Raw genomic sequence first — 24,475 nt, 5'->3', positions numbered from 1 at the left:
ATGGCTGCCTGGCTTCCAGGCATAGTGTCTATATTCTAAATAGCAGAAAAGAGAACGGAAGTAAAGGGCCTGGCCATGCCTATTAAGGACGCTTGTCTGAAGTAATACCTTAAACTTGGCATACTGGTGAGAATTCGGTCACAGGGTTATATCTACCTACCTATACAAGGAAGGCTGAGAAAGCAGTCTTTGTAATGGACAGCCATGTGCTGAGTTAAAAATTGAGGACCCTTATGAGGAGGAACGGGCAGACATGGTGGGTCAACTAGTCATCTCTGTCAGAGAAGTGATGGAAATCGAGGCATGCTTTGGAAGTAAAATAAACTGAACTGGATTGAATATAGTGATGTTGACACAGGGTAACAAAAGCAAAAGGGGAATCAAAGAGGTCTTTAGATTTTATTTCAACCAGGTTAGTTTACAGTATGTGTGTGCTAGTCCCTCAGTCACGTCTGATTCTTTGCAACCCCATGGACTGTAGCCCATCAGGTTCCTCTGTCCGTGGGATTCTCCAGGCAAAAATACTAGAGCGGGTTGCCATTCCCTTCTCCAGGGGATGTTCCTGACCCAGGGATCGAACCCAGGTCTCCTGCATTGCAGGTAGATTCTTTACCGTCTGAGTCACCACAGAAGCCCCAGTTTACAGTATGGAGTCCCCTTTTAGCAGAAATGGCAAACCTAAGAGAAATACATATTCAAAATGTATTAAGTATATACCATAAAGCAGTGGTCGCCAACCATTTTTGGCACGAGGGACTAGTTTCAGAGTGGGGATGGTTTGGGGATGATTCAAGCACATTACATTTATTGTGCACTTTATTTCTAATTTAATGCTGTCACTGATCTAACAGGAGGTACCAGTCCAAGGCCTGGAGGTTGGGAACCCGTGCCATAAAGCATTCTAAGTAAGATACTATAGCGATATCACAGGAAGATGACCCAGTTGCCAACCATATTCAATGGGTTGACAGTGTAGTCTTCCTCCTTCCACCTACCTAAGACACTGTGATTAACTGCTGGCATTGTCTGTTATTAATGTTATAAAATAAAAAGTTTAGCACGGTGCCTTGTCCATGGTAAACATTCAATAAACTAATGTTGAACATTTTAACCTATCTTTTCAAACAGAAGAGTCATCCAGGAGTCAAATGAAAAACGGAAGTATAAAAGCTGAGGCTTCTTGTGAAAATTAGTGAGAGAGCTTTTCTTCAGTGGATACAGAAAGGTGAGGCATTGATACATACCATCCTGTAAACTGATTCTGCGGGCCAGGTAGCGATGGAAACCAATTTGCTTTTTCTCAGAGGAGACAGGATAGCTGTTGGCTCACTGTATGCTGACTTCCTGGAAAACTGAATCTATGACAGGAGATAGGAGGGGCAGTAGAAAAACCCTGTAATAAAAGCACAAGATAAAGAAGCTCAAAAACATTAGAGTTCTCCTGCTTGCCCAGACATTCCCAGTTTTAAGGCCAAGCACAGCAACACAAGTAATTCAGTTCTGGACCATGAACTAAGGGCCAGGCACATGTAAAGTCATTCCAACTATTAGGTTAGCCAAAAAGTTCATTTGTTTTTTTTTCTGTAAGATGATTCTAGAAGTGTTTTGTTGTCTTTAACTTCATTTGAAACAATTTTGTTAGACTGTATTGTGACAACAATATCAGCCTGCATTAAAAATAAAGGGTGAATTTTTGTATAACCATTTTAATATTGAAGGTGGAAAAAAAGCAACATTGATATATTATGCTTTATTATTTCTTGAAGGATATGGAGAAAGTGCGGTGACTGATCAAATGGGTCAAAAGTGGCGATTTCTCGCTGGTTGATGCTCCATGCTCCAGAAGACCAGTTGAAGTTCATAGTGATCAAATCAAGACATTAATTGAGCACAATCAACCTTATGTCATGTGGGAAATAGATGACATACTCAAAATATCCAGATCAAGCCCTGAAAATCATTTGCAACAGTTTCGTTAGGTTCATCACTTTGAATTTCTGTTCCAAAAAGTTCTTGATAGTATTTCTGCATGCAATTCTGTACTTAAATGTAATGAAAACATGTTGTTTTTAAATCAAATTGTGACAGGGGATGAAAAGTGGATACTGTACAAAAATATAGGACAGAAGAGATTGTGGGGCGAGCGAAATGAACCACCACCGACCACACCAAAGGCTGGTCTCCAACCAAAGAAGGTGATATTGTGTATATAGGGGATTGGAAGACAGTCTTCTAATATTCTGGAAAACCAAGGGCTTCACTGTGGCTCAGCTGGTAAAGAATCTGCCTGCAATGTGGGAGACCTGGGTTTGATCCCTGGGTTGGGAAGATCCTCTGGAGAAGGGAATGACTACCCACTCCAGTATTCTGACCTGGAGAATTCCATGGTCTGTGTGGTCCATAGGGTTGCAAAGAGTCGGACATGACAGAGCAACTTTCACTTTCTTTCTGGAAAACCAAATGATTAATTCCAACAAGTACTGATCCCAATTAGACCAAACTGAAAGTAGCATCGAAGAAAAGTGTCTGGAATTAACTGACAGAAAACACATAATCTTCCATCAGAATACCACAAGACCACGTGTTTCTTCGATGACCAGGCAAAAACGGTTAAAGCTTAGCTGGGAAGCTCTGATTCATCCAATGCGTTCACCACACATGGTACCTTCAGTTTTCCATTTATTTCAGTCTTTACAAAATTCTCTTAGTGGAAAAAAATTTCCATTCCCTGGAAGACTGTAAAAGGCACCTGGAACAGTTCTTTGCTCAAAAAGATAAAAGGATTTGGGAAGATGCAATTACAAAGTTGCTGAAAAACGGCAGAAGGTAGTGGAACAAAACAGTGAATACACTGTTCAGTAAAGTTCTTGGCGAAAATGAAAAATGTTTCTTTCATTTTTACATAAAAACTGAAGAAACCTTTTGGCCAACCTAATACATTATCTCAACTCCAGGGTCGGGGACCAGGGCAGTAAGGGGCAGAGTGTAGGTGCAGACAAGGTTGTCTAAAAGCGTGTTCTCACCTTCTATAGCAGGTGAGACAAAAGTAACTTGCCTTGGGAAAATGTGAAATGTGAAAATTCACACATGTGTATTTACACTCCACACCAAACTTGGAACGCAATTTTCAGCATTGTGTTAGAGAACATATAGGGTTTCCCTCGTGGCTCAGTGGTAAAGAACCTGCCTGACAACGCAGGAGACGCAGGAGACTTGGGTTTGATTCCTGGAATGAAAAGCAGAGAGTGTTAACAGTCTGGAAGAGGGAAAGATTAATTATAAGACTTGTTAGTAATTTCTACCAGGAAGTGGTATTTGGGCTGGGTCTTGACAGGTAGGTATAGTAGAATTTAGGGGAGAGAGGAAACTTTTTCAGGTTGCGAATGTCATAAACAAAGGTGTGAAAAGACTGATTGTGAGGGACACAGTGGCTCAACCATTCCAGTATACGGACCTGTCCTAGCCATAGATGGAGGCAGATTGTGGAGGGTTTCTCATTTCAGGTCCAAGATTAATGACTTTATCACAAAGGCAACCAGTCAGAGTTCTGAACAGGATCAAAGCTGGATAAGTCTGTGTTGTAGGGATGTGGCAACTGGGAGACAGGCAGAAAAACTCAAAGGTCAGAGGTATGGAGACCAGTTTTGAGGCCACTGTAATAGTGTGGAGAACAGTGAAATAAAAATCTTACCTAAAGGAAAGAGCATGATGGGACTGGAATAGTCCTGGTTAGAATGGTTATCAGTTACTTAACTGGGTGGCCAGGGGTAAGTTACTTCACCTGAAAGTTAAATTGTTAGTCACTCAGTCCTGTCTGACTCTTTGTGACCCCATGGACTGTAGGCCACCAGGATCCTCTGTACATGGGATTCTCCTGGCAAAGATACTGGAGTGGGTCACCATTTCCTTCTCCAGGGGATCTTCCTGACCCAGGGATCCGACAGGGTCTCTGGCATTGCAGGCAGACTCTTTCCAGTTTGAGCCCCAGGGAAGCCCTTAACCTGAGCCTCATTATATTTTCTCTTGCATACCTGCTCAGTCATGTGGGAGTCTTTGCGACCCCATGGCCTATAGGCCACCAGGTTCCTCTGTCCATGGGATTCTCCAGGCAAGAATACTGGAGTGGGTTGCCATTTCCTACTCCAGGGGATCTTCCGGACACAGGGATAGAACCCAAGTCTCCTGAGGCTCCTGCATGGTCAGGCAGATTCTTTACCACTAAGACACCTGGGAAGCCCTGTATGTTCTCTAACACAAAAAAAGTACTGCTCCAAGTTCGTGTGGAGGGTAAATACACATGTGTCAAGCAATGCGAATGATCGTTACTGAGGAAAAGATCTTTTCAAAAGTTTCTCCCTTATCCTAAGGACAACTTGCGGGGGCTTGTACCACTTCTGCTGTGGTTAGTACCTTAGCGTCCTTTTGTAACAGCTCGTTTCACATGTCTTCTGTCTTCTGGAAGGCTTGCCCCATCAGGGCTTCTGGAGGGTCCCATCCGGGTCCCTTGCTTTTGGGCCCCTGGGACTGGCCCGGGTGCCCAGCAAGAGCGGGAGGGAGCGCGGCGTAGACCAGGCGGGCGGAGGGCAGCGCGACCCGCAGGCACCCCGCCGGATGGACAGGGGCGGGGGGTGGGGGAGGCGCGTGGGGATTTCTAAGTGGTCGCCGGGGCCCAAGCGCAGCGGGCACAGTCCCAAACCTCCTCGAGGGCCAGCGCGGTCCCTCCGGCCGGGGGCGCGGACTAAGGGGTGCCAGACGCAAGCGACTCACTTCCAGCTCAAAACTGAAATCCCCTTCTCTTGGGCCTTTAGCGGATCCAGCCGGGGAAATCCCAGCCCCTTCCCCCTCGGCTCTAGCCCTTTTTCCTTCCTACCCCCGGGCGGTGACTGAGGGCTGGGGGTGGGGTCGAGGTGGGGTGGGGGTGGGGGGAGCCGCGCCGCGTTCCAGAAGCGCCAGGCGGGAGGCGATGGCCGAGCGGGGCGGTGCGTGTGGGGGAGCGGGGGGGAGCGGGGGGGGAGTACCGGGGGAGGCGAGTCCGGGAACTTTGAGACTCGGCCCTCGGTGACACCCAGGCGGCGCCACGGCCTGGCCAGCCTCCTGGGCCCTTGCAGAGTCGCGGAGCCGCGCCACTCGGAGAGAGAGACCCCGGCTACCCTGATCTGCGCGCAATCGGGACAGCGGAAGACATGAGCGCGGGCATGGGTGGCTTCTGGCCGGAGCCGTGGCTGCCGCAGTCGCTCGGCTCCCCGGGCCTGGCCCTCGCCGCGGGCCTGCTGCTGCTGGTCTTGTGCCTGAGCGCGCGGCGCACCAGGTAAGCGCCCCGCCGAGCCCGCGCCAGCCCGGGCCACGCATGCGTCCTGGGCCCAGAGCGCCCTCCACCATCCCCGGCGCGCGGGCTCACAACTTGTGGGCACGCCGGCGTCTCTGGGGGTCGAGTGTTGACACAAAGCTTCCCCTGCCTGTTTCTCAGGCACGCGCAGACCGTGTGCAAGCGTGGGCACCGAATTCGAATTCGATTCGCTGCTTCAGGCTCGGTTGTAATCAGCCCTGGGGTTGCGGTATTACACTCTAGGTGTCACGCATGGTTTCCAGACACGTTTTGGTGCCTTGCTGCAGTGAGTTGACGCTTTGTGGCCTAGCCTGCGAAGTATCTCAGGAGGGGAATTCTGTTTCATTTCATTTTGTTAAAAGTGAAATGTTTTCGGAAAATCCCAGTGTATGGTATGAACAGTACCTCCGGCTGCCTCTCTGGGACTCAGTTTACCACTGGCCGGCATCTGGAAAAAAGAATAGCAACCCCTGGGATTTTTGTGGGTTCTTAATGAGCTTGCAGGGGCTTCCCTGGTAGCTCAGCTGGTAAGGAATCTGCCTGCAGTGCAGGAGACCCGGGTTCGATTCCTGGGTGGGGAAGATCCCCAGGAGAAGGGATAGGCTACCCACTTCGGTTTCTTGGGCTTCCCTGGCGGCTCAGACTGTAAAGAATCCGCCTGCGACTGGGGAGACCTGGGTTCAATCCCTGGGTGGGGAATGGTCCCCTGAAGGAGGGCATAGCAACCCACTCCAGTATTCTTGCCTGGAGAATCCCATGGACAGAGGAGCCTGGTGGTCTGCAATACATGGGTCCCACAAAGAGTGTGGGAAGAGTCCCACACAACTGAACGACTAAGCACAGCAGTGAGCTTGTAGTGTGTATTTTATACACTTATTCTGTTATTTTTATTAGAACAGAAAAAACAGCGTATTAACAACAACAAAACCCAGAAGTGCATCACTTGGTTATCTGATTTGAAAAAGGGAAGGAGAATGGAACATAAAAGCACTCACTTTGAAATCTACTTGTCTTTTCTTGCTGCGTCGCTTTTTCATACCACTAGGTTCTTTGTAGCTTTTTTTCCCTCTCCCTTGTTTTTTGTCTGATCATCTGGGTGGATCTCAGTCAGGTGGGGAAGTTGGGGAGATCAATGATTTTGTTGGGGACATGTTAGATCAGTAGAGAAGTCTGTTTCTGGTGCTTGGTGGCAAGGTCCAGGGAGGATATTTAATTATAAAAGTCACAAATATGAAAATGGAACATAAAGTCATGAGTAAGATTGGTCACCTTGTGAAAGAATGATGAAGAAGCAGGGGTCCCAGGGCATTCTCCTTATTGAAGAGCCGGGCAGAAGAAGATCACCAAAGAAGACTGAGAAGGAGCGCCAATGGCATGGGAAGAAAACCCAGTGAATGTGGTATCCTGGAAACGAGATAGAAACATGTTAAACAGGTAAGGGAGTTATCTGTGTCAGATGCTGCTGAGAAGTCTAGTTTGTTGAGGACAAAGGACCATCAGAGTTGATAAGACGGAGAATCCTCCTGTGATGTGGGAGACCTGGGTTCGATCCCTGTGTTGGGAAGATCCTGTGGAGGAGAGCATGGCAGCTCACTCCAGTATTCTTGCCTGGAGAATCCCCATGGACAGAGGAGCTGGTGGACTACAGTCCATGGGGTTGCAAAGAGTCGGACACAACTGAGTGACTAAGCATGGCCACAGCACAACACAGAACTGATAAGAGTGAAACTGAGAGTTGATAGACATCTAGCCTGTTTGAAGTGGATTTAAACACTGACAGTCCTACAGTAGTAGCTCCTAAGGTTTTATATTCAGATGAGAGTGCAATGTAGTATTATGTTTCATATCTCCTGAGGCAATAATTCCAGTAATTTTATTTAAAGGAATTTCTCCTGGGGAAGTAGTCATGAAGGTCCTTAAAGATTTAATTAGCACTGTGCTTATTAGGGCTACTTATAACAGTGAGACGTTAGATAAAAACCGTTTTCCAAAAAATACTGTTTTAGTTAAAAAAATTATTGCATATCGGAGTCATAGAAATTTATGTAGCCATGATGAAGACATAGAAATCTACATTCAAGATACAGTAAGTGAACAAACTTATGAAATAGAATATGTTCATGTACATGGTTCAATGACGTCCAGCCAAAGACCACTGGGAACACATCTGTAGTGGAATAAGTTGAATTATTGCTTATTGCTATGAGAAAGAACACACACCATTCGTTCTGGCTAAGAGTGTTAGAAGGACCTATTTATGGGATTTGGGTTGTGTTATGTGATTTTGGGGACAGTTCAAGGAAGCAAGGTTTTGTTCTGGTGGTAAGATACTCTCAGATGGTCGAGGCTAGTCTGTGATTGGACATCTTGGTAAGTCTCCTTGATGAGGCAAGAGGAATGCATTGAGGCTGAATCAGTAATTAGTGAAAAAGCAACAGACACTAGAATTAGTAATGTTTGGGGGATATTTAGTCATTTTATTGATTTAGACCGTTATTTCTGTCAGTATTTAGATATGATTTCTGTCAATATTTAGATGTGATTATGGATTGATCTCATTTTTGACTTTGTAATAGTCATGGAGTGGCTTTCTTTGATCACGTAATCAAATGTTTGAGTAATAGTGGCTTCATGTTTGCTGAGCAGAAGAGTGAAGTGCCATAGCTATTGTTAACTGAAGAGAAGTGCACAACCTAAAGTTATAAGTTATGTTGTATCTGGAACCTTATGAAAACTATATAGCCCAGTAGACAGCTTTTCACATAGCTCTGAGGAACTGTTCCGAAAAGGCAAGGGAGGAGCCAGGATATATAGGAGTTTTTGCTGGGGGAAAAAAAAAAATCCATGTACATCGAAAGGTTACGGCTAATCACAAAAAAATAGACATCTCAAGTTAATGATTTTAGTTCTCTTCTATATATGGGAAGGGGCGTTCCAGGTGGCTCACTGGTAAAGAATCTGCCTGCCAAGCAGGAGACTCAGGTTTGATCCTTGGGTGGGGAAGATCTCCTGGAGAAGGAAATAGCAACCAGTCCAGTATTCTTTCCTGGGAAATCTCAGACAGAGGAGCTTGGCAGGCTGTAGTCCATGGGGTCACAGAAGAGTTGGATACCACTGAAGTGACTGAGCTCGCATGTACACACATTCTAAGACTCTTTGTGGGCATATATATTTAGTTATTTCTTGGGTTAAAATCCTGAAACCTTTGAGAAGGTTGATGGGTCATGGGGTAAAGACTTATAACTGTCTTGGAAAAGGCCGCTTTTCCAAAGTATGCTGTTTGTAACACTTGCACCGGTACATACTAACAAGAGTTCCAGTTGCTCTATATCTTCACCTGTATCGGATGTGGCCGGTCTGCTGGTTTATAAACCCAGCTTTCTAGATTCTGAAAGTTTGTCTTGCCCTGAAGAGTGTTGAATTTTGTTTTAGGGTGCAGATGTATTTCTCTTGAATTTGGGAAGCTTAGCTTTATTTTTTAATAAAGTCTATGAAAAGCTCCATGTACTGGGAAATCCACTTCTGATGGGATTGCCAGGGAAATCCAATGGACAGAGGAGCCTGGTGGGCTACAGTTCATGGGGTCACAAAGAGTCGGACATGACTGAGGGACTAACACACACATGGAAAGCTCAGGATATTTTCTAAGCGTCTTTTCTTCGATAGGATTCAAACTCTAAACTCTTGTCCCCCAAGCAGTGGGCAGCACCTGAAACCTCCGCTCAGTTCTTTGAATCTTCCAACTGATTCCTTCCAAAGGGCTCTTTGAAATCTCCACAGATCCACCCTTCTGAGTGTGGCCAACAATTTGAGGGGTGATTATATGCATATTTTTCTAGGTTTCTCTTCTGGATTTACACCCACTTCCAACCCCAAACTCTGACACCTCGACCAGTAATATTGTAGCATTTTGCTTGAGTTTCAGCTGTCTCTCCCTCTTGCAGATGTATCAGAGGAAATGCTGTGTACCCTGGACCTAATTCATTATGAGTCTGTTGTTTAAGGGGTGACTTCCCTTCAGCATCTGCCTTCTTTTGCTTGCTCTTTAGCGCATTGAAAACATTTTTTTGTTTGTTTATTTTGTATTTTATTATCTGTGAAAATGTTAGGTTATTTTAAGCTACTTCACCATTCTTGCTGTGTCTGACTCTTTGTGACCCACCAGGCTTCTCTCTGTCCATGGAATTTCCCAGACAAGAATACTGGAGAGGGTTGCCATTCCTTCTTCAGGGGGTCTTCCTGATCCAGGGATTGAACTCATATCTCCTGCATTGGCAGGCAGGTTCTTTACCACTGAGCCACCTAAGAAGTCCTACTTCATCATTAACAAGAAGCTAAACCCAGATTTCTAACAGTGATTGTATCTAGGTGATTTCTTTTTATGGGATGATTTTTTTATCTCCTATTTTATGCTTATATTTTCAAATTGTCAAAATACATATGCCTTTTTTTCATAATACAAAATAAACAATACGTTTAAATAAAACTTTGAAAAATTATTTTGAAATGTTTTTAATCATTTTTTCTTTTTCAAAGAACCAGCATTCTGGATCAGTGGTAGTGGTAGGATCCTAACTTAGAAGATATGATTTGAGTGGTGCTAGGAAATCCAATTCATTTCCAGAACATCATTAATAACGTGATATATGTTTTTGTCCAATAATTAGCTACATTAAAAAAAAACACTGTCTACTAATAATAGACTTAAGTACAGATACTTTCCAATATATTTTAGAAGACAACATTATATAAATACAGAGTCTGTGTAGCAAGACAGAGTTGAAAACAAACACATCTCTGTTGTTCTTTCCCTACTTCCCCATCCCTTGTAAAAAGGACAAAAATCAGTCCTACCAAAAAATATAAAATACATATAAAATTGTTAAATTGTTTTAAATGAGATAAAAGTGGCACTAAATATCATGTTTCCTGAAGAGGACACATAAAACAGAATCAAAAACTTTATAATCAATCAATAGGGGAAAGTGTTTATAGAAAATGTCATGGGGAGAGGGCAGTAACAGATTTTTAAAATATTTATTTATCTGATTACGCCGGGTCTTAGTTGTAGCATGCAGGATCTTTACATGTGTAACACAGGTTTTTTAATCTTACAGTTCAGGATATGAGAAGTCTGAAAATGGGTGTTACTCACCAGTCAAGGTGTTAGTAGGCTGCATCCTTATGGTGGATCGACAAGAGAATCCATCTCCTTCCTTCTTCCAGCTTCTAGAGGCCACCAGAACTCAAATCTCTTTTTTCCTATTATGACACTCCTTTCTTCTGAGAACCTTTGTGACTGCATTGAACCACCCAGGATAATCTTCCCATCTCAAGGTCCTTAATTCAGTCACATTGGCAAAGTCCTTTTTGCCATGTTAGGTAACATATTGAGGTTAGGGATTAAGGATTAAGACATGGACATCTTTGGTTTTAGGAATTAAGACATGGACATCTTTGGGGGACGCTGTTCATCCTATCACAGAGCTCCCTCTGACCTCCAGAGATTTACGTCCATTTTACATGCAAAATACAACCACCCTATGGCAACATCCATAAAATTCTCTAACAATTACGGCATCAAATCAAAGCTCAAAATCTCATCTAAATTTCATCAGCTTTGAAGTCCCAAGTTTCATTATTTCAGTCATCTAAATCAGGTGTGGGCCTCTGGGTATGATCTGTGCTAGGACAAAAATTCCCAAGAACCTTGTGGGTCTCCCATGTATGTCGTAGCGATTTATTCCGTCAGACAAGAGGCTTTTGCACAGGTATTTTCTGGGTAACACCATTTATATTCCTGGCTTCTTCTGAGATGCCTGAGGGAAAACATGAGTTACGTTCCTAATGTTTTCGATGACTAATTATATATGAATGAATGTGTATGACTGAACATGTCAACCTTTTGACTCTTCCCCTGTGTGCATGCTAAGTCGCTTCAGTTGTGTTTGATTCTCTGCGACCCTATGGACTGTAGCCCACCAGGCTCCTCTGTCCATGGGATTCTCCAGGCAAGAATACTGGAGTGAATTACTGAGCCCTCCTCCGGGGGATCTTCCCGACCCAGGGATCAAACCCACATCTCCTGCATTGCAGGGAAGCCCTGATTCTTCCCAGGCACTAGCAAAACTTGTCCCAGCCACATCCTTGACTTTCCGTTTGGAGCACTCTTTCCTGACAGTGAATCTTCTAGTTTTAGGGTCTCTTGCAATCTGGATAGGCTGAGAATTTTCCCCAAATTAATACCTGTGTCCTTTGTACAATGCTTAACAGTTTTCCCTTAATTTGTATCTTTCCTCTCACACGCTCATATAAGCAACAAGAAGATACCAGTCTGTCCTTTCAACACTTTGCTTAAAATATCTCCCCAGCTAAATAGCCAAATTCACTGTTTACGAAATCTACTTTCCACATAACTGCAGGACACACTGTGACTAAACTTTCTGTAGCTATATGATTAAGATCCATTTTCTCCCGTTTCCAGTAACAGGTTCCTCATTTCACCTGAGCCCTCAGCAGCAGTGCCCTTAATGTTTGTATTTCTACTTAGTTTATTTGTGACAAAGTAAGTGTTCTTTAAGATAATTGTTTCAATATATATTCCTTCTGAGTTCTCACTAGTGGAATTGTTGATATCCATATTTCTCCTTGCAATGGCAAGGCGATCAATTTTTTTTAGAGGAACAAATTATTGATACTTTATTTTTAAACTACTTTATTTATTTATTCATTTTGGCTGCACCACTGAGCATGTGGGATCTTAGTTCCCCGAGCAGGGCTGGAACCCATGCCAGCCTGCAGTGGAGGCTGGGAGTCTTAACCACTGGACCACCAGGGAAATCCAATCTATGTTTTTCCTATCATCCTCCTCAAAATTCTTCTAGCCTCTGCCCATTGGCCAATTCCAAAGCCACTTCTGTGTTTTTAGGTTTTTGTTTACAGCGGCACATCACTTCCAGATGTGGTGATGTTAAACAACACAGACGGACTCTCTCTTAGTCTTAGCGGTCAGAGTCCTACTGGGCTGATATCAAGCAGTCAGCAGGGTGAGACCTTTTGGAGGGTCTAGGGGAGAATGCTAGATTCTGAGAACACAACTGAACAAGTGCTGGCCAAGAAAAATCTTCAGCTAGAGAAAGACCCCAAAGATTGAGCCCAGGAGAGGACACCTCACCGAATGACATTCTCTGGATGATGTCATAGCGAGTTCCCCTCCTCAACAGGATGTTCAAAGGATCCATAGTCCAATGACCACGGAATCATCTTCCCTAACAGAAAGTGGAAGTGACAGCCACCATACAGGTAGATATGAGAAGTGAAGTGCACACTTTGTAAAGTGTGAAGTCACTTGGAAGACAGTTGGCTTGCACCATCAGTTTCCTTGGTATTTCCCAGAAACACTTTTCTCCTCGTTGCTGTTTAGGAGGAAAAAAGTAGAATGAGTTTCCTTCCCTTTTTCATTCTTCTCCCCTAACACACATATCCCCCCCAACCCCCAGTGCTCTCATTGGTAAGAAATCCTATTTAAATATTTTAAGATAAATTTTAGTCAATGTAAACAATCTGATTTTTTTTAAGTTATAAGATGTCAAGGTTATATAGATAATGAGTTGTTTTGAAATGTGGGTTTGTTGACATCTCTGTAGCACACAAATCAATTATTTCCTCTTTCTAATTACTTAATTACTCCCCAATGAGACCCTGATGCTCTGGATCCCTCACACTGTTACCACTGCCAAGAGAATGAGAGGAACTAGGTTGTCGTCATTAGGGGATGGTTTTCTTGTTTCTTTCCCTCTTCTCATGACAGAATGTGGGAGAAGGATGTGGGCACCTGAAACCAAAGTCATTTTCTACTTGAGAGGATGCTGATTCAGCAGGTGGATTTGTGTGACTTTTACATAGAAGGTGATAGGAAGCTCTCCAGGCACATCTATGACCCTTGACTAATTGATCAGTTAGAGGTTGCTACACTTACCCTTACTAAGCCAGGGAGCTTGGTGCTCTTACCTTTTGTGACCTTTCAGGCTGCATCACTATCTTATTTTGTATCTTTTTAAAAAAGGGTCCTGAAGATAGCCTTGCTGCTGCTGCTGCTAAATCGCTTCAGTCATGTCCGACTCTGTGCGACCCCATAGACGGCAGCCCACCAGGCTCCCCCAACCCTGGGATTCTCCAGGCAAGAACACTGGAGTGGGTTGCCATTTCCTTCTCCAATGCGTGAAAGTGAGAAGTGAAAGTGAAGTGGCCCAGTCCTGTCCGATTCTTAGCGACCCCATGGACTGCAGCCTACCAGGCTCCTCCATCCATGGGATTTTCCTACTGTGTAATTAGGGGAACAGCTGAGTTTTGGAAAATGTAGTACTTTGCTGTTTATTTGTGTGTCATTCAAAGAGACTATTGTCTGGGTCTTGGGAAGTTCCAAACTGCTGACAGGATCCACACTGAGGATTGCTCAACCCTGGAATTACAATTTGCTGATGAATCCTGGCTATCCCTTTAAACAAGGGTTCTGAACCTCTGAGCTTCAGTGCCTGATGATCTGAGGTGGAGCTGATGTAATAATAATAGAAATAAAGTGCACCATAAATGTCATGTACTTGTAATGAATCATCCAAAACCATGCCCCTCCCTGATCTGTGGAAAAACTGTCTTCCGTGAAAGTGGTTCCCTGGTGACAAAACGGTTGACGACTGCTGCCTTTGAATATTCAGACTTTCTGCCAGATCAGCATAAATCTCTTATCATTATCAGAGTGAAATCTTGAAGTGCTTGCCTTAGTCATGAGGGATAAAATTATGTTTGTAAAGTCATCCATAGCTCAGTGTTCCCTAGTAGTGGGACTTTCTCGTAGAAGATGTGCAGTGTAAGGCAAGGAGCAAGCCTGTGAAGCTGTAATGGACCGGGGTCCAAAATCCTTCTCCACCCCACTAGGATGCTGACGTTTGAGAGGAAGGTAAGGGAAGATGGAAATGAACATACCAGGCTCTGTGCTTAGCTAGTTTTGCACAGATTGTCTAATTTAACCTTCCCTACCGTTCATGAGATAGCTGTGAAGCTATTTTTTCAGAAGAGATGAGCACAATGAGAAATGAACCAGTTTGCAGGGCTACCTGGGTAGAACTGGGTTTTTGATTCCAGGTCCATTATAGCTGTGGTAGACAGACTAATACCTGCTTAATCCCCAAATTGTTCCCACCTTAATCTCTAGAACCTATGACTAAGTCCCTTGCCGCTGCTGCTGCTGAGTCACTTCAGTCGTGTCCAACTCTGGGCAACGCCATAGACAGCAGCCCACCAGGCTCCCCTGTCCCTGGGATTCCCCAGGCAAGAATACTGGAGTGGGTTGCCATTTCCTTCTCCAATGCATGAAAGTGAAAAGTAAAAGTGAAGTTGCTCAGTCGTGTGTGACTCTTAGCGACCCCATGGACTGCAGCCTACCAGGATCCTCTGTCCATGGGATTTTCCAGGCAAGAGTACTGGAGTGGGGTGCCATTGCCTTCTCCTTGGCAGAGTGGAATGAAGGTTGCTAATCAGCTACCTTAAAACGGGTGGTAATCCCAAACTGTTTGGTGGGCCCAGTGCAATCACAAATTAAAATGGGGAGAGGGAAGCAGAAGGGGAAGTCAGTTGACCATTGCTGCTCTGGAGATGGATTAAGGAGTGCAAAGGCCAAAGAATGCAGACACCTCTTAAAGCTGGATAAGCAAGGAAATAGAGCCCTTTCTAGAGGCTCCAGAATGGAGCCTCACCCTGCTAACACCTTAATCTTCACCTGGGTAGAGCCACTTTGGACAACTGGCCTACAGAACCATCTGATAATAAATTAGTATTGTTTAAGCTACAGATTAAGGGTTCCCAGGTGGTGGTAGTGGTAAAGAACCCGCCTGCCAATGCAGGAAGTGACGTGGGTTCGATCCCTAGGTTGGGAAGATCCCCTGGGGCAGGGCATGGCAACCCACTCCAGTATTCTTGCCTGGAGAATCCCATGGACAGAGGAGCCTGGTGGGTTATAGCAATGGGGTTGCAAAGAGTCAGGCATGACTGAAATGACTTAGCTCGCTCACATGCAAGCCACAGGTTCATGCTAATTTGTTATAGTGGCCCTAGAAAGCTAACATAGCAGCTTCTTGCAAGGAAGTTCAGAGGGTGGAAAAGACTGGAACTGGGGTCACTTTTCTGGTTGCCCATGAGGAGCAGGATAGAAGGTAAACATTTGAAAATACTCTCTATCAGGCTTCTTTGATGATCTAGTGGTTAAGAGTCCTCCTACCAATCCAGGAGACACGGGTTCCATCACTGGTCTGGGAAGACCCCACATGTCTTGGAGCAACTAAGCCCATGCCCTGCAGCTATTGAAGCCTGTGTGCCTAGAACCCATGCTCCCCAACAAGAGAAGCCACCACAATGAGAAATCTGTACATCACAACTAGAGAGTAGCCCCCACTTGACACGACTAGAGAAAAGCTCTCAAGCACCACAGCTAGAGAAAGGTCTCTCACAGCAACGAAGACCCAGTGCAACCAAAAATAAATACATCTTAAAAAAAACTTAATAAAAAAAAATACTCAGTTTTTGCTAATACATAACAATTGGAGATTACCATGAGCTATTCATTGATGTTTCTCTTCCTTATCCATCAATTCACAAGTAAGGTTTATTGTGTATCTGTGTAACTCCATGCATCTTTTAAATATATATATTTTGTAATCCAAATGCACTTTCTGTATTGAAACCGCTCAGCAGAAAGGCCTGAAGCCCAGAGTGTTGGTGATGGGCTGGCCTGGCCTACTGATCCCTGATGCCAGGGAGGGCTCCACAACACTCCTACAGACATGGTTAGGCACACCAGTCACCAAAAGCAGAGAATAAACAAAAAACAAAACACACTCAGTAGATTTCTCTTGAAGTTTCCAGAGTTTCTGGACCAACTAGTCCCAACCTTCAAAGCCAGGAGCAAGGGATTAAAAACACCCCTCACCTCCACCAGTGCCAACGGGAACCCAGTTTTAAATTTTAAAAAAGTGAATATATGTCTTAAATTCTCTTTAAAAATCTCACAATTTGAAAATGTATACATTTTTCTCTAACATAAAAGTTTACAATGTATGTTAAAATAAAGGCTCAGGAAAAATGGTTTTCCAGAAAAAGGAAGAAAAAGCTGAAGGTATGAATTAAACTTGAATTTTTTTAATCCTGTTGTTGAACCAGTGACTTTTTTAAATGTATGCTGATAGGTGGTTGTTGCTGTTTAGTTGCTAAGTCATGTCCAGCTCTCTTTGCGACCCCATGGACTGTAGCCTGCTAGGCTCCTCTGTCCATGGGTTTCTCCAGGCAAGAATACTGGAGTGAGCTGCCATTTCCTCCTTCAGGGGATCTTCCTGACCCAGGGATCAAATCAGGGTCTCCTGCATTGGCAGGCAGATTCTTTACCACTGATCCACCAGGGGAGCCCACTGATAGGTTAAAGAAAGGAATATATTTTTCGAAAGTGTGATGCCGACTGGGGGCACTGAGGTTCATGCCTGTTTGCTGCTACCTGTGGCCTGGAGGAGAAACAAAGGGAGAATCTGGGGGAGTTGAAGGAACCTGGGTGGTAGGATGCTGTATGTCCCTGGTTTCCCCCAAACTGAGAACCATCAGCTGCAGAGGAAAGATTAACGGCTTCTTGGAAAAGAATATTTTTGTATTTTATCCACAGTAAAACCCCACTGAAACAACTTCAGGTTACTGTTCTGTGAAAGGCAAAGGACAAAATTATAGAAAGCTGCTTTGCCGAGTAAGAGAAGGTGACATCTATTATATCATGCATTTTTATGGCCCAAGTGCTCATTTTTATGGCTTTGGCATTTTTTTTCAACAATGAAGTATTTGGGATTGGATCTTTTTTTTTTTTTTGGTCTATAGTGAAGTGGAGAGGATTCATTAAGTCTGTAATTGCTTAATACAAAAATTAATAGAAATTTTATTAAAAGTACAATCATAACAGGATTTAAGTCCATTGTCATTTCTCTTCATAACTGTATCCTAAATAATTGATAATAACGAAGAAGAAACTTTGAAAGGTTGACTTTAGTTTTTGCACGAAGCACAATATCTGACGGTCCTTGGTCAATACTTATTATAAAAAAGGATGAGGGAAGGGGTTTGGTGCAGTAATTGTTATTTATTTCAATATAACTATTTTAGATTCATAGGTATTGATATCAAAACATACAAACTACATACAAAAATGATAAATGTCAATATGTATCAATTTTTCTGCAACTTTAGTAAAAAGATTTCAGAAGCGAGTGCTTACCTAGCATGAGTCTTTATAAATGGAGAACATATATTGGTGCAATGATAATTTTTTAAATTTTATTTATTTATTTTTGGTTGTTCTGGGTCTTCATTGCTTTGTACAGGTTTTCTCTAGTTGCAGCGAGTAGGGATTACTCTTCATTGTGGTGCACGGGCTTCTCATTGCAGTAGCCTCTCTTGTGGAGCATAAGCTCTAGATCACAAGCTCAGTAATATCGTGATGCTTGGGCTTAGTTGCTCCTCAGCTTGTGGGATCTTCCTGGATCAAGGATTGAAGCCGTGTCTCCAGCATTGGCAGGTGGATTCTTTACCATTGGACCAGCAGGGAAGTCCACTGGATTATTTGATTATTCTTTAGTGTAAACCTAACTGAAAACATAGCAACTAGAATGCAGCCAATTCCATTTCCTGCTTCTGAAATTCAGCATTTAAAAATACGGATTGTTAACTTCCAGATCTAGGCACTGGATTCGTATAACTGTGCTTATGGTTCCTCTCCCCTCTGTTGGTGAATAATGTGCTTTGTTGAACAAATCAGAGCTTGTTTGTGAAAGAGCAGAGACTGATTTGGGTTAAGATTCACACACATTTTGGTCTTTAGTACCCCGATCGCTAATAATGGTGGGCTGATTACTTGTAAATATTAAAGAGACCAGATTTTCTGTTTGAAAATCAGCATTGCCCTGGTGAAAGCTCTGCTTTGTATCAGCTGCTCTTTAGCAGTCTGGTCCCCAAACCACTTTACTCCAGAAGGTTGTTGTTTGGTCACGTCTAGTCGTGACCCAGCGTTTTGGCAGGGCTGTACTTTGGGGGCAGGAAGTGAAGGGATTAATATCTTTGAATAATGGACAGTTACCTGGTGGAGATGTTCAGCTACTTCGATATTACTGACTTTCCAGTCTATTTTTGTGTTCTGAGTACACACTCCTACAGAATGTTTGACTTGTAATAATGGCGGCCAACCCTTCTGAGCACTTCCTGTGTGCCTAAGAGACACTGAGGCAAGGACTTTATAGCCATTGGCAGAGTGAATTGATAGAGTCCTCCCTCAGAATAACTTTCCTCATTTTTATAGGGGTACAAAAGTAAGTCTCATTGAAATAATGTTCCCAAAGCCACATAGCTAGAATACAGTGCAGTTAGGGTTCAAAGCCATAGTGCTGACTTCATCTTTTAAAAATTTAGCATTTTTTTCCCATGTTCTTTTGAAGTTTTCTTGCAATACTGTTCTGGCATATGCCCTTACCCTTGACTAAGAATGAAAAACTTAAGATCTAATACGACTTTTAAGCACTTCTAGTAAAAATTTAACTAAGATTTGAATATGTACACTTGGATTTTTAAAAGAATATATTAAAATTGAAAAAAAAAAAAGCAGGCAGTGCTAGTCTGCTATCTCCTTCTTGCATTAGATTGTATGAAAGTCACATTTGTTGGCCAGTGTGAGAAGACATCGCTTTTTCCTTTTTCTATTTACTGGCTTTTGCACCCCGTCACTTAATGGCTTAGCAGAGGAATTGAGGTTCACTGTGTGTCCACATCGTCCTTTGTTCAGAGACAGTGGAGAACAGGACAGATCATGCAGGACCCTGTCTCTCTCTCTTCTCTCTCTCTTTTTTTTATATTCAATGTATACAATTTGATGAATTTGGAGATAATTATACATCAATGAGGGCTTCCCTGGTAGCTCATCTGGTAAAGAATCCGCCTGCAATGTGGGAAACCCTAGTTCAATTCCTGGGTCAAGGAGATCCCCCAGAGAAGTGATAGGCTACCCACTCCAGTATTCTTGCCTGGGGAATCCGCATGGACAGAGGAGTCTGGTGGGCTGCAGTCCATGAGGTCACAAAGAGTTGGACACAATTCAGCAACTAAGCACAGCACAGCACATACATCAGTGAAACCATCACAACAACATGTGTCATAAAAATAATCCATTATCTACAAAAGTTTTCTCCCACCTACTTTCTTTGTTAAGAACACTTAACATAGTATCTACGTCTACCCTCTTAGCAAATTTTTAAGTATACATGACAACCTAGACAGTGTATTAAAAAAGGGAGACATCACTTTGCTGACACAGGTCCATAAGTCAAAGCTGTTTTTCCAGTAGTCATGTACGGATGTAAGAGTTGTACCCTAAAGAAGGCTGAGTGCCGAAGAATTGATAACTTTTGAATTGTGGTGCTGGAGAAGACTATTGAGAGTCCCTTGGACTGCACGGAGATCAAACCAGTCAATCCCAACAGAAATCAACCCTGAATATTCACTGAAAGTACTGCTGCTAAAGCTGAAACTCCAATACTTTGGCCACCTGATGCAAAGAGCCAACTCACTGGAAAAGACTCTGATGCTGGGAAAGATTGAGGGCAGAAGGAGAAGGGAGCAGCAGAGCAGAGGATGACATGGTTAGATAGCGTCACCAACACAATGGATAAGAATCTGAGCAAACTCTGGGAGGTGGTGGGGGACAAAGGGGCCTGGGTGCTGCAGTCCATGGGGTCACAAAGAGTCGGACATGACTTAGCGACTGAACACCACCACCACCACCACCACAATATTAATTAGAGGCACTATGGTGTACAGTAGGTCTCTAGGACTTATTTATCCTGGTGTAACTGAAACTGTATCTTTTGACTAATACCTGTCTGTTTTCTCCTCCCTCTAGCCCCTGTTAACCTGAATTCTAGTCTCTTCTACAAGTTTGACTATTTGTGATTCCTCATATAAGTGATATGACATGGTATTTATCCTTTTGTGTTTGGCTTACATGACTTAAGGTCATTTCCCTGAGGTTCATTCATGTAGTCACAAATGGCAGGGCTTCCTTCTTAAGGCTGAATAACAATCCATTGTATGTATAAACCCCATTTTCTTTATCTATTTGCCCATTGATGAACATTCAGGTTGCTTCTGTGTCTTGGGCTATTATGAATCATGCTTTAATGAACATGGAAGTGCACATATCTCTTTGGGAAGTACACATATCCTTATTTCAATTTTGGGGGGGACATATACCCAGAAGTGGAATTGTTGGATCATATGGTAGTTCTAATTTTAATTTTTTGAGGAACTTTCTGATTTTTTAGAGTGACTGTACCAATTTACATCCCCACCAACAGTATAAAAATTCCCTTTACTCTACATCTTTGCCAGCACTTGGCTTTTTTCTTTTTAATAGTAGTCATCCTTACAGGTGTGAGGTTATATCTCATTCTAGTTTTGATTTGCATTGCTCTGATGAGTAGTTATGTTGAGCACCTTCTCACATTTGTATGAGAAGGACATTTGTATGTCTTCTTTAGAAGAACATCTATTCAGTTCCTTTTTGCATTTTCAATCAGGTTGTTTATTTTTTTGCTATTAAGTTGTTGGAGTTACCTATAGATATTGAGTAGTAAATGCTTTGTCAGATATATGGTTTGCAAATATTTTCTGCCATCCTGTAGGTTGCCTTTTCGTTTTATCAGTCGTTTCCTTTCCTGTGCAGAAGCTCTTGGGTTGGCATGGCCCCGCCTGTTCAGTTTTGCTTTTGTCACCTGTGCTTTTGGTGTCCTATCCAAGACATCATTGTTAAGAAGCTTTTCCTCTGTGTGTTTTCTCGGGGTTCCTACCTACTGACAGGGCTTCCGTGGTGGCTCAGACAGTAAAGAATCTGCCTGCGATGCAGGAGACATTGGTTCTATCCCTGAGTTGAGAAGATCCCTTGGAGAAGGGAATGGCTACCCACTCCAGTATTCTTGCCTGGAGGATTCCATGGAAATAATAATGAGCAGGCTGTTACACCTTAATCTTTTTGAAAACTTGTAAAATCTGATTTAAGATCACTGTTTTCCAAAGAAAAATCATGTTGGCTCAGTGGTAAAGAATCCGCCTGCTAATGCAGGACACCCAGGTTTGATCCTTGGGTGGAGAAGATCCCCTGGAGAAGGAAATGGCAACCCATTCCAGTATTCTTGCCTGGGAAATCCCATGGACAGGGGAAGCTGGCGGGCTACAGTCCATGGGGTCACAGAATCAGACATGACTGAGCAACTGAACATCGAAAATGACCTCTTGACAGGAAGAATAATGAGCAGGCTGAGTGTCATAGCTTAATCTTTTTGATTGTAAAATTTGATTCAAGATCATATCACTGTTTTCGAAAGGAAAAGCATGTTGAAGGAACCTGAAATCCAAGATGAAGGATATTTTCACCCTCTGGAATCCATTAAAGATAGATTAGTGTATTTTCCATTTTAACACTGTTTCCTAAATGGATTCTACAACTTGTTGTGTGGGGCTGCTGCAGTTATTATTGCACTTAGAGAAGCAGCATTAAATATTGTGTGAAAAAGTGTTACAGGCGGTTCAAATATTACCTGATACTGTAGCAAAGCATAGGGGTTTCTGTTGTGTCTCTTGAATGCTTTCAGGCCTATAGTGAACTTTCAGTCTTGCTTTGGATTTTGAATGACCTTTATCCACAGGGACAAAGAAGCTCAGTTCTGTATGCAGAGTGTGTCACTTTGCCCTTATTTCTTTGCAGGCATCCATGCAACTTCTTTCACTATGCATGCAGTGTATGTGTGTGTGAATATATAAATGTATAAATATATGTGTGTATATATGTGTATATATTTCAAACTAGTTCTACCCTTTTTGCTTGTCAGTGTGTTATACCATATGGTATAGAGCATCTTGCCAAAAGATAAAAATATTCCTAGAACATATGAAATCACCAGTCAACTGAAGAAGGGGAAAGACTTTTGACCACAGCACTTGTGACTCTGATACATCTGTGGGCAAATGGCAACATGGCTTAATACTGCAATTCTTAAAAAAAAGGACATATTTTGAAGTTAAAGTGCCTCTTTGTATTTAAGGGAATACATCGAAAAGTGAGGTCTTTCAAATTTTTATTTTTCTGAAGGAATTGATTCAAATAAGTGTTTTTCTTTCTCTGTTGAAATTTTCCCGTGTGTATTTACGGAACTTTCCCCTCTTATTTTAATCTCTAGATTTACCGTGCAGGGAGACACTGGAGGTGGAACTCACTCTATTGGTGGTTGGAGTTGAAGTCTTTGGACTGCAAATAACATAGCCACCACACAGCTTTTTCTAACTTATTCCTTGGGTGAGATGTTTCAACCTAAAAAGAAAGGTATAGAAAATCAAATCCTACAGTGTTCATAGGGACCATGGAAAAAAGTCATAGTGTCAGTGTGACTCAGGGCTGTTTGAGTCCCAGCCATAAGCAATAAAGAGTCTGCAGATGACAGAGACTAATGCCTTCTTAGTGTAGACTAATGTCTGATTGTGCTACTTAGATTTCACTCATTTTACTTGTCAAGTAGACTCAGGTTCCTTTGCGCTATGTTGAATATTGTTTCCAACTACTTAATTAAACAAAAATAGGGGGAAAACTTTAGCAGTTAGTTTCCTAGCCAAGGATTGAGTATATATATATTTTTTACTAGAGAGATAAGCTATCACAGAAAATAGAGGAAGTGCCATTGCCATGAAATTTCTGGGTAACAGTTCTGTAAATAGTTCTCATGTTATTTGACAAAGATCCAACCTTAATGTTTCATCTCTTCACTGATTATGTTTCTTCTTTTGTGTTTAATCAGCTCTTCTATTTTTCTTATTTTTTTTTTACAAGATAGCTCTGCCTGGGCTTGATTTTTACAGGGTGGATCTATAATAGAATAGTATTGCTAGACCAAATCTTAGCAGTGCCCTTTCTCATTTTATATGACTTATGTCTGAACCCTGTGATAGTGCAGTTGACTTCCTTGGGCAGTGTTTGTCTTACCTTGAGAACAGCACATAGATCTCAAAAATGTTCAAACAAAAGTCTTGATCCTGAAGCATCTACATGTTTTATTTTCTCTTGTGCTTTTCCGTATGTTGAAATCTACTCTCAAGCAGTTTCTTTAGTTCCAAACATAAGTTAATAAAGTTGTGTGGTGCTGCTGCTAAGTCGCTTCAGTCGTGTCCGACTCTGTGCGACCCCATAGCAGGCAGCCCACCCGGCTCCCCCATCCCTGGGATTCTCCAGGCAAGAACACTGGAGTGGGTTGCCATTTCTTTCTCCAATGTATGAAAGTGAAAGTGAAGTCGCTCAGTCATGTCCAACTCTTAGCGACCCCATGGACTGCAGCCTACCAGGCTCTTCTGTCCGTGGGATTTTCCAGGAAAGAGTACTGGAGTGGGGTGCCATTGCCTTCTAGGTAAAAAAGTTCTTAATTACATTGCCTTGCAAGATAGATGAAAATTGCCTTCCACTTTATAGGCAACTACAATATTTTTAAAGGGCTAATTTTTCCTCTTTTTAGATGCCAAAGTGACTGATTAGTGTCAATTTTCTCAGTCTGCTTTACTGGGAGTAAGATAACTCAATCCCCGTTTGAAACTCTGTATTTGTACTCTTTTAAGACAGTCATATTTGAGAAGAAATGCTGGCCGAATAGAACCAACAGCTGAAATAGCGTCTGTTTTTGGACTTTAAAACTGTCACTGTCTTATAAAAAAGAACACAAAACTGGAGCCTTAAGCACTGTGTTTCTGTGATGGGAAAGAGAGCCTTTTAGTAATTGAGGATGGTTCATATTCGAGGCCATCTCATGACATGGGTAATACATTTAGAATAATACTAGGTTATTCAACCAGTAAAAATGGATCATTCTTGATCTGTCAGCAACTTCGAATACTGATAGTTTTCTAACTGTTTTGTGATAGGTATAGATTTATTTTCAAATCCACCCCCTTCCTTGAAACTATTATCAATAAAAGGAAAACCAAGGAAGAAACGTTGCAGGAGCATTGTTTCTGTGTGTCACAGGATGACGGAAAATGACTGGA

General features: G+C 42.7%; 1 protein-coding gene and 1 long non-coding RNA gene across 2 annotated transcripts in view; one reads left to right on the top strand and one right to left on the bottom strand.

The window, feature by feature from the left end:
- Positions 1–433: 433 nt before the first annotated feature.
- On the bottom strand, positions 434–4,499 carry LOC128059662 (uncharacterized). The gene is made up of 3 exons (XR_008200602.1): positions 4,411–4,499; positions 1,245–1,393; positions 434–678 (listed from the first exon to the last, which is right to left on the bottom strand). It is a non-coding gene; the product is annotated as an uncharacterized LOC128059662 (long non-coding RNA).
- Positions 4,500–5,183: 684 nt separating this feature from the next.
- The window catches only part of LOC128059575 (cytochrome P450 7B1), a 168,858-nt gene continuing 149,566 nt past the window's right edge, over positions 5,184–24,475 (top strand). Inside the window, exon 1 of the mRNA XM_052651995.1 lies at positions 5,184–5,308. Coding sequence (XP_052507955.1) covers positions 5,184–5,308 — 125 coding nt within the window. The remainder of the gene's footprint in view (positions 5,309–24,475) is intronic.

This window comes from Budorcas taxicolor, chromosome 14 (assembly GCF_023091745.1).
Source record: "Budorcas taxicolor isolate Tak-1 chromosome 14, Takin1.1, whole genome shotgun sequence".
Taxonomy (NCBI): domain Eukaryota; kingdom Metazoa; phylum Chordata; class Mammalia; order Artiodactyla; family Bovidae; genus Budorcas; species Budorcas taxicolor.
This window is presented reverse-complemented; position numbering and strand designations above follow the sequence as displayed.